Here is a 12,021-nt window from a genome sequence, read left to right on the forward strand (position 1 = left end):
TTCACAAGTATCTATATTAGGTTTCCTCAAGTTAAGACTACTGTTTTAATTGGCAAACAAAATAATGATACCCATGAACAAGAGACTCTTCCCATGTAGTACAAATGAAATGGAGTCCATCCAACATTGTGTTATTAAGTTAAAGGTTTTATTCTTGAGAGGCCTAGAAATATAACTCCTGTTGAAAATCAATTGAAGTAGGGTACTTAACTTACTTAACAAACCCTAGGACATTTTAAATATCATTAATTTGTCTTGTGAAAGATAAGGAAATTTTGTTGCTACTTCTCTATTTGCTTTTGAGCCTCTTTGCTAGTTCTGCCATAATAACTGGCATAAGTGGCTTTCTTGAGGGTTGCTTTTGCTGAGCTTATTGGAGTTTTAAATTTGTTTTGACTTAAGATCTAGTAGCAAGTCTTGTTTTTAATTTGCAGTGCAAGTTGATTGCATAATTGTGAAGCTGTTTGACATGTGTGATACAATTTGATTTGCATTCCTGCCAGCTTTCAACTGTAAGAAACAAAATCTGTTAGTAACAATTTTAGCAGGAGCCATTGGAGGGTTCTTACAGTTTGTTTTCCATCTCCCAGAGACTGAAAGATGACACTCTTTTAAAGCTATTTGAACACTTCATGTTATTGTTTAGTTGAGCTGTGTAATATGTTGATGTGAGTGGCTATGATATTTTCAGGGAAAAAATACTGAAAACTATATAGTATATGTATAGATAGTAAACATGCAGTATAGCATGGGAGAAATGTGATGCTGATGGAAACAAGGATTAAAAAAAGTTACTGAAATATAGCAAATAGACATCAGGAAGTCCTGTGGAAAAGCATAGATTTTGCTGAGAAGTGATTAGAAGACTTGGAACATACAGTTATACTGATAGAGAGCTGCTTTGTCCCTGGAAGGATACGTATAGGGAGTTGACAAAGAATTCTCCACATGACCAACAGATCCTGGAAATCTGTGGAGGAGGCACAGTCTTGCTGGTGCAGACAGCAGCTATATTCAGGTTGGCCTGTGCATGTTGCAGTGCTTGAGTTTTTCTGATAGCATGTCTCTGATTGCCACTGATCTATTTATTCATTTATTTGTTTGCCCATTGTACAGTAACAGGGGGGCTTGAGATAGCATTAATTCCTGAGTAAATTTTCTTGGGAAAATCACAGAATAAGCAGTTGATAGTGTTGCAGAGAGCAGAGTAAAAAGAAACTGAATTGGCTGAAGCATATAATCAGACAGCAATACACATAAAGTAGAATCATAGAATCATAGAATATCCGGAGTTGGAAGGGACCCTTAAGGATCATCAAGTCCAACTCTTGACACCGCACAGGTCTACCCAAGTTCAGACCATGTGACTAAGTGCACAGTCCAATCTCTTCTTAAATTCAGTCAGGCTCGGTGCAGTGACCACTTCCCTGGGGAGCCTGTTCCAGTGTGCAACCACTCTCTCTGTGAAGAACCCCTTCCTGATGTCCAGCCTAAACTTCCCCTGCCTCAGCTTAACTCCGTTCCCGCGGGTCCTGTCGCTGGTGTTAATGGAGAAAAGGTCTCCTGCCTCTCGACACCCCCTTACGAGGAAGTTGTAGACTGCGATGAGGTCTCCCCTCAGCCTCCTCTTCTCCAGGCTGAACAGGCCCAGTGCCCTCAGCCGTTCCTCGTACGTCTTCCCCTCCAGGCCTTTCACCATCTTCGTAGCCCTCCTCTGGACACTCTCCAACAGTTTCATGTCCTTTTTATACTGTGGTGCCCAGAACTGCACACAGTACTCGAGGTGAGGCCGCACCAGCGCACAGTAGAGCGGGACAATCACCTCCCTCGACCTACTAGCGATGCCGTGCTTGATGCACCCCAGGGTACGGTTGGCCCTCCTGGCTGCCAGGGCACACTGCCGGCTCATATTGAACTTGCTGTCTACCACGACCCCCAGATCCCTCTCTTCAAGGCTGCTCTCCAGCGTCTCATCGCCCAGTCTGTACGTGCAGCCAGGGTTTCCCCGTCCCAGGTGCAGGACCCGGCACTTGCTCTTATTGAACTTCATGCGGTTGGCGATCGCCCAGCTCTCCAACCTATCCAGATCCCTCTGCAAGGCCTTTCCACCCTCATTCGAGTCCACAACTCCTCCAAGTTTGGTGTCATCAGCAAACTTGCTCAAAATGCCTTCTATTCCTACATCCAGATCGTTTATAAAAATATTGAAAAGTACCGGCCCTAAAATGGAGCCTTGAGGGACCCCACTGGTGACTTTTAAGTAGTTAAAAGTATCTGAGATTATACAATAGCAGCAATGGCAACACAGACTGATGGCCATGAGTTCAAAGAAAGACTGACAAACTATGCAGCAGAAGTGAAATAAGTGGCCAATAGCAGAGACCAAAAAAATTACACAAGACCTTTGTGGTACATGGAGAGCAGCTGAATTAAAACTGGGTCATTTCAAATTATGTGTTGTCTTTAAGCCGTTACCAAAGTGTGTGACCTTTACTTGTCCCAGGTATTTACACAGAATTGCTATGAATTTATGTGAAACATGGGACTATAAAGCACTGCTTTGGTCATTCTCTGTGGTTCCCCACAATCACAGGCAACTGTGAAATAATGCCTACTTCGCCTCAGTCTACAGAGCCACAAGCCACAAAACATTTTTTAAATACCCTGAAAGAAACTGAAGGTGATGTAGAGGAGACCAAAACCAAGTGAAACTACAGTGTCCCATAAGGAAAAAATAGGAGAGGTTAAAGATACTGCCAGTGTTTTAGTTCCCAACAGTTCCTAACGCCATCTCAGACCCCTGTTCTGAAACTGAGCACACAAGCAAGTGGATGCAGAGAAACCTCTTGGTTGCACACCTCGTGTCCGTCCTGCTGTTGCATCACTCCCTGTGAGCAATCTCTGATGGTTCAAAGACAAACTCACCTCTCCACCTTGTCACCAAAAGTCAATTAAATATGAAGAGAAGAAAAAACACTGTTGTGGTACAATGCAAGGCTGTATACCATAATGATGAACTGCCTTTGAAGCCAAAATAATGTCAATCTATTAGTATTCATACCTGAGCAAATATTTGTTAATTTCAAGTAAGCTCTCAGCAGGTCAAGCGAGGTGATCCTTCCTCTCTGTTCAGCATCTGTAAGGCCACAACTGGAGTGCTGTGTGTCCAGTTCTGGGCTCTATGGTACAAAAAAAATACGGAGTGAGTCCAGGACAGGGCCACAAAGATGACTGAGTGGTTGGAGCATCTTTCATGTGAGGAGAGGCTGGTGGCACTGGGACTGCTCCACTTGGAGAAGAGAAGGCTCTGCAAAATCTTAACAATGTTTGTAAATACTTGATGGGAGGGAATGAAGATGAGGGAGTCAAAGTGTGCTTAGGTGAGTACACTGACAGGGTAAGAGGTAATGGGCACAAATTAAAACACCCAAAATTCCACCTGAAATCAAGAAAGTGTTTTTTAACTGTGATGGTAGTCAGTTGCTGGAATTAATTGCCCAGAGGTTGTGGAGTCTCCATCTGTGGAGATGTCCAGAACCTGACCAGACACAGCCCTGGACAACCATCTCTAGGTGACCCAGCTTAAGCAGAGCTGATCTCAAGAGGCCCCTTCCAACAGGAGCACTTGAGTCATAAAGTGGTGTTTCCATCAAAAGGGTAGAGACTCAATATTCAGTGAAAGTGAATGATATGGCTTCCCTCTAGATGTCATTCAGATTGTTCTACAATGTCTATTAAGAAAATCAGGGATTTTTTTTTTTCATTTTCCAGACCAGATGTGTCCCAGTAATTCTTAGGTAACTCTAAGGATAACTGGAGGGTGATTGGACACTTGCCTAGAAACAGACTCCAGTGGGGCTCTATATGGATGAAAGGTTGTGCTCTTACGGATTTACTTGCAGAATTAGAAATAGTCACCCATTTTAAATGGTACTCAGTGCTTGGCTCTATCAACCTGTGTTTATTTTCTCTCTGGAGTTTACTTGAGACAATATTACATCAAAAATGTCAGAGTTGCATTAATGAGTAAAAAGAATGAAATATGTGGAGTTCACAAGTTCTTATGTGTGCTGGCTTCTCCTTTAAAGAGATACATTTTATTTGTACGAATGTAAAGAATTACTTTTTTATATTGGATAATTTAGCGGTTCTTCAGGATTCAACAAACCACTCCTCTACTTTGATAATGCTTAGAAAGAAACCTTTATTTTTTGTTAGACTAGCTCATGTATGTAAAGAAGGACTTAACAGATTCAAAAAAAAAAAAAAAAAGTAATTATTGTGTTAGAGGACATGGTACAAGTCAGTCAATAGTGGAGTCAGAGGTTTAAGAAACACAGGGAAATGAGAGCAGCTGTATTTTCATCACTGTCTTGAGGGCTATAATCACCCACTCTGTAGCAACACATTTGCTGTAGCTAATACATGATATATATTTACTAGAACTAGCTATGTTTATTTTTCTGATTTTCTCTCTTAACATGATGAAAATGACCACTTTGTTTGATTCAAACACTGTATGTCTGTTACCCTCTAACTGCAGTAAGTAGATCAGAATGCTCACATCATTTACATGGCCCTGTGTTTTTAAATATACGTATTGTATGCAGTGTTAGGAGTTAACTCCTTTTGAAATGACAATGAATTCACAAGCATATATTAATATAACTTCCTACCTCCTGATATAAAGTAGGAATAAGTATTTAAGGATCTTTGTTATGCTGCTTTCCTCAGATAATGAAACAAGAGCTTTTGCAATGCTTCTCACTTGTGCTTTATGTTGTGGTCTTGAAAGGTGCTGAGTGCCTCAGCTCTTTTGGTTTTCAGAGTTAAAAGTACTCAACAGCTCATAAATACAGCTTGGTGGCAGCAGGACCAAGCTCCTAAATTTTAGAGAGATGAAGCAAGAATGTGTCATATGTCCTTCACCTGGCATGTGGCAGGTACCCCTTAACAGAGAGGTATCAGTATGGCTTGTGGGAATCCCTACCCAGTGTATGTTTCGAAGTATCATGACTGCTGTGCAATTATTACTTTATGGGCTACACATAATAATAATGATGTAAAACTGTTTTTAATGTGCTTGGATAGAAAATTGTGTCCATTATTGTGTAAACACAAGCCTAGCTGATATATTTGTTTAGAAAATTTTTGCTTGTTTGTTTGTTTTCTAGTGAGGAGATTTGATAAACCATGTTTTGAAATTTCAAACTTAGAATCCAGTTTATTTTTAAAAAAAGTCTTACTGGCCACAGCCATGTTGAAACAGCCAGGAGAGCATCAGCAGATGTTTGTTTTAAATGTGTGGAAGATTAGTAAGGCACTGTTGTGCTCAGTCCACTCCCCAAGCTTGACCACTCCCACGCTCATTCAGAAATTGTCAACTTCTGTGAAACTGACAGAACATGGCTACTGACTAACCTACTCAGTTTCGCTAAGTAAAATATTTATATGAAAAAGAATTTGTATTCTCTCTCCTAGTAACACACTTCATAAGCTTTGTTTTCAAATGAGTAATGTCAATTTAGAAACAATCTTGCTAACTTTCAAGACAGTGCTTCCTCCAAGTTCCTCTTTCAAGTATGGGTATGCTCAGTGTCTTAGTTCCATTTCAGTGTTCTTTAAAAAAACACTAACATCATACTTTGTGAAGATGACAGATTTTTAAAACTAAGAATTCCAAAGTTAGTAAGAAAAATAGCTTTTTTTTTTTTCTACATGACTAAGAAAAGACAATTTAAAATATTAGTATTTTTCAGTTTTTGCATTTTTTTACTTAAATTAAAAATATTTTTTCCATTTTCCCTGCATTTACCATCATATAAATATATTCATTGTTGAATATTTTTCCTTTTAGAGTTAAGTACTCTCTAACCTTTGACTGGGCAGAGTGTTTTAGGGTATAATAATGCAAAGTGGTTCACAATAGATGGGCAAACCCATCAAAACAGAACATTTTCTTAAGCTACAGATGTTTCTGCAAATTATTTTTAGCTTTTAAGCTCCTGTTCATGTGGTGGAGAAATAATGTCATACGAGATGAGAATTTTATCCGGAAAAATTATGCACGTTGTGTCAATTTACTGTCCGTCAGATTTACCGTGCATTCGCCATCGCCCTGTAACTGTGACGCTAATAGCTCAGCGCACCTGGCTGAGCCTGGCAGCTGAGCTGGTGTGGATGAAGATCTGTGAGGGCTTCGGAGGCAGGAAGGGTGGCCGGGGCGGGCTGAAGGTACCTGTGGCACAGGGCCGAGGATGAAGGACGGACAGGACGGGAGGGCCGCTGCCAGCTGAGGGTTCCAGACGAGGGCAGAGAAGCCAAGACCCAGCACGGTCTCAGGCAACGCGAGGCTCCTGCAGCCAGCACGAGAATTGCCTCATTGCATTTTTGTTATCATTGCTAAAACAAGTGTAACAAATTGCTAGAAATACTGCAGTTGAAACAGACCACGGGGCCCCTTAGCGTTATGAATAATCTCCCGGTATGACGGGGTTTCTGCGGGCGGAGGGGCAGGCGGCAGCTGGGTTTGACGCCGGCGGCAGCTCTCGCGTGCGCCGAGCGCTGCTCCGGCCGCTCCGTCGCGGGGAAGCACATGGAGCGGTGCTTCCAGCATGCGGGCCTCAGCCCTTCACTGCTGCCCCTCCGGAGCCCGCGGGGGCCGGGCAGGGCGCTGCCTTTCGGCTTCGCCTTGCCGCGACCAGAAGCAGCCCAGAAGCGGGGCAGGGGGGAGCCGCCGGGGCGCGGGCTGCCTCGCGCTGCTCCTGCGCTTACCTGCGGCCGCCCTGCCCCTGCCCCTGCCCCTGCCCCTGCCCCTGCCCCTGCCCCTGGGCTCGGCAGTCGGGGGCTGCCGGCGGCTCCCGGCCCCGCAGCGGCGCTGCGGGGCTCGGCCGGGGAGCAGCGCCTGCGCGCCCGTCCCGCCCGCCCGCCCTGGGACCGGCCGCGGCAGCCTGGCGGGGAGGGAGGGAAGGAGGGCGGGAGGGAAGGAGGAGGGCTCGGCGGGGGCGGGAGCCGCACGCCGTTTCCCTTTCTCTTTCGCTCGGCGGCCGCCCGAGGCCGCGGGGCTCCGCCAGGTACGGCGGGGGTCGGGGAGGCGGCGGGGGGGCGCCGCAGGTGCGCCGGGACGGGACGGGGCGAGACGGGGCGGGGAGCGGGGAGCGCGGGGGCTCGGGGCGGCGGCCGCTCCGCTGCCCCCGGGGGAGGGCCGGGCCGCGGTGCTGCGCCGGGGCGGAGGGGAGCGGAGCGGAGGGCAGGAGGGGACGGAGGGCAGGGCCCGGCCCCTCCCCGCGGGGCCTGGGGGGCAGCGGCGCTGCGAGGGCGGCGGGCCGGCGGCGTGCACCTGTCAGCGCGGCCCGGCCCGGGCGATCGCGGGCTCGGAGCTCGGCCGGGCCGTTACGTAAACGGCGACCCGGGCGGCCCCGCCGAGCCCATGGTGACGCCCGGGCGGTGGGGAGGCGCGGCGGGCGGCGCGGTGCTCGGCTCACGCGGCTTCTCCCTCCCCACGTGTGCCACAGGTATGGGAGCGGCCGGCCTGACGCTGGAGCCCGAGGCATGAGCCATGGCCCCCTGAGAGCGCCCGAGCCGCGAGCAAATGCCCGGAGCAGCCCCGCCGCACGGAGCAGCGCCGCAGCTCTGCTGAACCGCGGGCGTCGACGCCTCCCGGATTTGCTCCGCTGGCCCAGAGCGCTCCGCCAGCCTTCCCTGCCCCACGAATGGCTACTCAGAGGAAGCACTTGGTGAAAGATTTCAATCCCCATATCACCTGTTATATCTGTAAAGGCTATCTCATCAAGCCAACTACGGTAACGGAGTGCCTCCATACCTGTAAGTACTTTGCAGAACATCCTTCCTTCATCGGTGATGCTTCCTTGAAGTTTGATTTGTTGCTTGATTTGATCTCTGTGTGGTTTCTGGTGGGTTGTCCTAGACGCTGCTCTGCCCTTTGGGTCATCTCGAGGCCATGCCAGCTCCCCTTAACAAACTGCAGAGTGAAGATGCCCCTTTCCTTTCTCCCAAGGTAGTGGTGATTGTGCTGGATCCAGCACCAAGATCGCTGTGGCCTGGCCGATCAGATGCAAGATCATTAGTTTGGGCGTGGTATTTTGATAATGTAGCTAGTCTGCCTTTGAAACTTATGCTGCTGTATCTGTTGGCAGCAAGTGCTATGCATACACCAGTTTGGTCAGTACTAGCTAATATTTCTGAGGCGTTCCATGGCACACTAAGTAGAAATACTTGAAAGTTGACAACATATTTAGAGAGTAGATCTCTTTGAAATTGACCCAGAAGAAATTGTTCAGGTTGTCTTCTGCTCCTAATGCTTCTAAAATATTTGTATGAATGATATTAAACATATGAATGCTTGTGTCAGACTCAGTGGGCTCACTTTCATAAGTGGAGTTACTTAGTTGCATGAGTTTCTTAGATTTATTCCCAAATATAAAACAGTTCACTTGGACCTTCTTGAGAATTTGGCATATTTCCAAAGAAAAAAATTGAACTGTCCTAGAAAAGAGTAAGGGGAACTACGTGTTTTTTAGTAGACTTCCCATTTTTAAACCTATAGTAACTACCAGTTAAAGCCTTGTTTTAGAATTTCCTGTTGTTTTTGTGCAGTGTTGTTCTTGTAGTTGTTATTGTAGTTGTTATTTTTTACATTATAATACTAAGTATATCAAGCCGTTTGTGTTATGGTCATTACTATATCAAGTACATGAAGAATTAAAACCTATCGTTCCTATAGGTTGTTCATAGTAGTGAGGCCATATTGTTTCTTGTTATATTATTATTAGCTTTTGAGGAAAAATAATTCTGAAATTATTTTTTTTTAAAGTCTAATATCTACTGAGACTTATAAACTGTTTTGTGGTATTATTCTTCTGAGTTATTTGGTGAAGGAATTTAACTGCAGGACAAACGAAGTTAAGCAAAACACCCATATAATATCTTGAAATAAAATGGGGAGAAGTATATTAGCTATTATTGTATTATCTTTCCCTTTAAAGAAGGTGGAATAGTTTCAGCATTAGTTAATCTTTTTATAGTTGAAGTTTAATGAACAGTAGTAACTTTTAAAAGATTAGGGTGAGGCAAAAAAGTTGCATCAGAAATCAACTCAGACTTTAAAAATAAAACAAAAACTTGTTTTTGTTATGGAATCTTTCTGTTTATATATAATTTTTTGTTTATTTACTTTTACTCCCATTGCAAAACAATAATGGCAGGAGAAGCATTTTTTCTCAACAGCATCTGTTTCTTTTGTTCACTTGTGGATTTTGAGCTCTTCCCTGAGTCAGTTCTCTTGCTGCCTAGTCCCCAGCTCTGTAGCCAAATTAGTGCAAGTGAAGCTTGCTGAGCTTCCATGTAGCTGCACAGGTCTCCTTGCACAAAAGCTGCCATGTGTTGGGGTCGTTAACTAGAAATGCAAGAAAGAAGATGGTGTTTCTTTAAAGCAGCTTACTTGCCAAGATATGAAGTTTACAATGATGAAAAGGAAAAACAAGAAACCTGTTGATACAGAAGCCTTATGTCTGTAGAGGAAGAGGTGATATGTGTTTTGCAGAGTTCAAGATACTCTGGCAATCTTTTTTTACAGTTTGGCTTTGCAAAAATAGACATACACATATATATATTGAAGTGTAGTCATTATTCTTCAGTTATATCCAAAAAGTTATCACATGTTAATAACAATTTTAACTGTCCTTTGGTGCTTTGTCTTGTACTGCTGATTACTGTGATTCGAAACAGCAGTGCATGAGTGATGAAAATCCACAGATATTAACAGTTTAAGAAGGAGGATAAACTCTTTGGATACTGGGAATACAATGTATTAGTCTGGACAAGATGGCAAGCCTGTATCAACATAGATGTTCTCTGGTGATCTTAGTAACTAATGTGATGAATAGTAACCAAATCAGTTAGTGGTTAATTCACTTCTGGGTTCCCTGATCACATGTTAAGTGGTGAATTTCTGCTCTTAGAAGTCTGTGCCTTTTTAATAAACAATGTTTCTGATGATTTTTTTGCGAACGCTAGACAGACAACTGAACTCCACTATTACTGGGAAGATTAAATGTGACGTAGGCATCAGTAGTATAATTTTTTCCTGTTTCTTGGAAAGGAAACACTTGAAATACTGTAAGAATAATGCATTATTCTACAAATTCACTGCTTCATTTCTTTTTTGCTACTTTCACCAGATGATTTTGCCATATGTACTGAGACATTTTTTTTCTAGCCTGTTACATAATTGTCAAGGATTTTAAAGAGCTACTGGTTGAAGCAGGCTAGATGTGAGCTAGTGAGTATGTCCCATTATCTGTCTCCTGAGTCACTTCATTGTTTAGCACAGTGTGCACTTACAAAGATTGGAAAATAAACTTTCCTCAGGAACATTCTTTAGTGCCCTAAAATATGTCAGACTGCTTATACAATTTTAGAGATGCTGGTTGGAAGAGACATCCAGAGGTTGTGTAGGCCAACCTCACGTGTGAAACAGTTCAGTTGCCAGCACTATACTGGGTCAAGCTATGGCTCTGAATAGTTGAGTTGTGAAAATTGGAGAGCTCTTCCAGTGCTGCACTGAATGTCCTACCAAGCAACAACTTGTAACCATTGACTGTTATACCATTTGCCACTGCTAGGAAGAGATGGTGTCCATTGCCATTCACATAGTATAGGCTTATTTAGATCACCTATTAGCTTTGATCATGATTTGCTTTTGGTAAACCTGTGTTGACTATTCTTGATTGCCTTTTCCTCCCTTGTATGGTTGGAAATTGATTCAAGGGACATGACACGTTCTGCCATCTTTCTGGGGAGTTGGGGGGGGGCTATTTAGCTATAGTTTCGCCAGTCATCCTTCTCATCTTTCTTAAAGGTGGGCAGAACACACTACCATTTTTCAGTCAGTCAGGTACCTTCCATAACCACCATGATTATAGTGATAAGCTTTCAGCTTAGTGAATCCTACTTCGCTTGTATTTTTGAATATGTCCAGTTTTTGTATGTAGACCTTAACGTGCTGCTCCCTGGCTGCTGGTCATACCTCTCCTTCCCAAATTATGCTGGTATGCATGAAGATCTGAGTTCAGACTTTGACTATGAAGACCAAGGCAAAAAAGACACTGAGGAACTCAAAACCTTTCAAATCTATTCCTGAGTTGTGTCCCTCATTCCTTAACTGACACGCGTTTTCTCTGAACTTCATACAGCTACTAGCCTACTTGTAGAAACCCCTCAAGTCTCTCATTAGTTTTAGTTCTGGCTGGGTTTTGGCCTTCTTAATTTTCTAAGTACCCACACAATGATTTTATATCCTTTTGTTTCCCGTTGTTGTTTCCACTTCATATATGTTTTCTTTTTGTGTACTAATTATGAAGTTTGTGTACCAAGCAGCTCTTGCGCACTAGGCAGTTCTGACAATAATTCCCTGTACAATGGGGTGCTTAGCTCTTGATGTCTGAATAAATTTTATTTAAAAAACAGCCAGCCCTCCTGGGTGCCTCTCTTTGTAATGACTGCCTCCTTGGGAATTCTGACTAGCAGTGGCTTAAAGACGCTGAAGTTCTGAAACATCTCCTGAAGTTAAGAATCTTAACTCTGTTTTTCAACTTTATAGTCTTCCTCAAAATCCTGAATTCAGTCATCTTGTTGTCAGCATGAGGCAAACTGCCACCTGTGGCTGTATTCATCACCATTTTTTCACTATTCATGAAGAGCAGATGAAGTGATGCATTACTTCTACCTGGCTCCTCTAGCAGCTAGAGGAGAAAATGTCAACCAGTGCAGTCTAGGACCTTTAGAAATACCCTCCCTTCAGGAAAGCAACCAGAGATAAAATTTTCAGTATAAAATCAGTAATCTTGCAACTTGAGTGTTTTTCAGATCTTGCTATATGCTCCAGCTGTGCATATCCTGTTCTTCTCCTTTACTCCGTGCCTGAAGGAGTGATTAATTTTGGGAGAGGAGGTCGTTAGAAGAATTCAAAGGATGAGTTCTGACAAAAAAAAAATATCCCAC

General features: G+C 43.8%; 1 protein-coding gene across 4 annotated transcripts in view; it reads left to right on the plus strand.

Moving 5' to 3' along the window:
* PCGF5 (polycomb group ring finger 5) overlaps positions 1 to 12,021 on the plus strand; it is a 63,815-nt gene that overhangs the window by 19,926 nt on the left and 31,868 nt on the right. For 2 of the 4 annotated variants that reach the window (XM_027459868.3, XM_027459869.3), the window contains exons 1-2: positions 6,922 to 7,073; positions 7,515 to 7,824. In XM_027459868.3, the coding sequence (XP_027315669.1) occupies positions 7,713 to 7,824 (112 nt within the window). In that variant the 5' untranslated portion in view covers positions 6,922 to 7,073; positions 7,515 to 7,712. Of the gene's footprint in view, positions 1 to 6,921; positions 7,074 to 7,514; positions 7,825 to 12,021 lie in introns of those variants that run through there. The other 2 variants (XM_072039600.1, XM_072039601.1) reach the window with 1 other exon arrangement.

The sequence above is a fragment of the Anas platyrhynchos genome, chromosome 6, assembly GCF_047663525.1.
Source record: "Anas platyrhynchos isolate ZD024472 breed Pekin duck chromosome 6, IASCAAS_PekinDuck_T2T, whole genome shotgun sequence".
NCBI classification, from domain to species: Eukaryota; Metazoa; Chordata; class Aves; order Anseriformes; family Anatidae; genus Anas; species Anas platyrhynchos.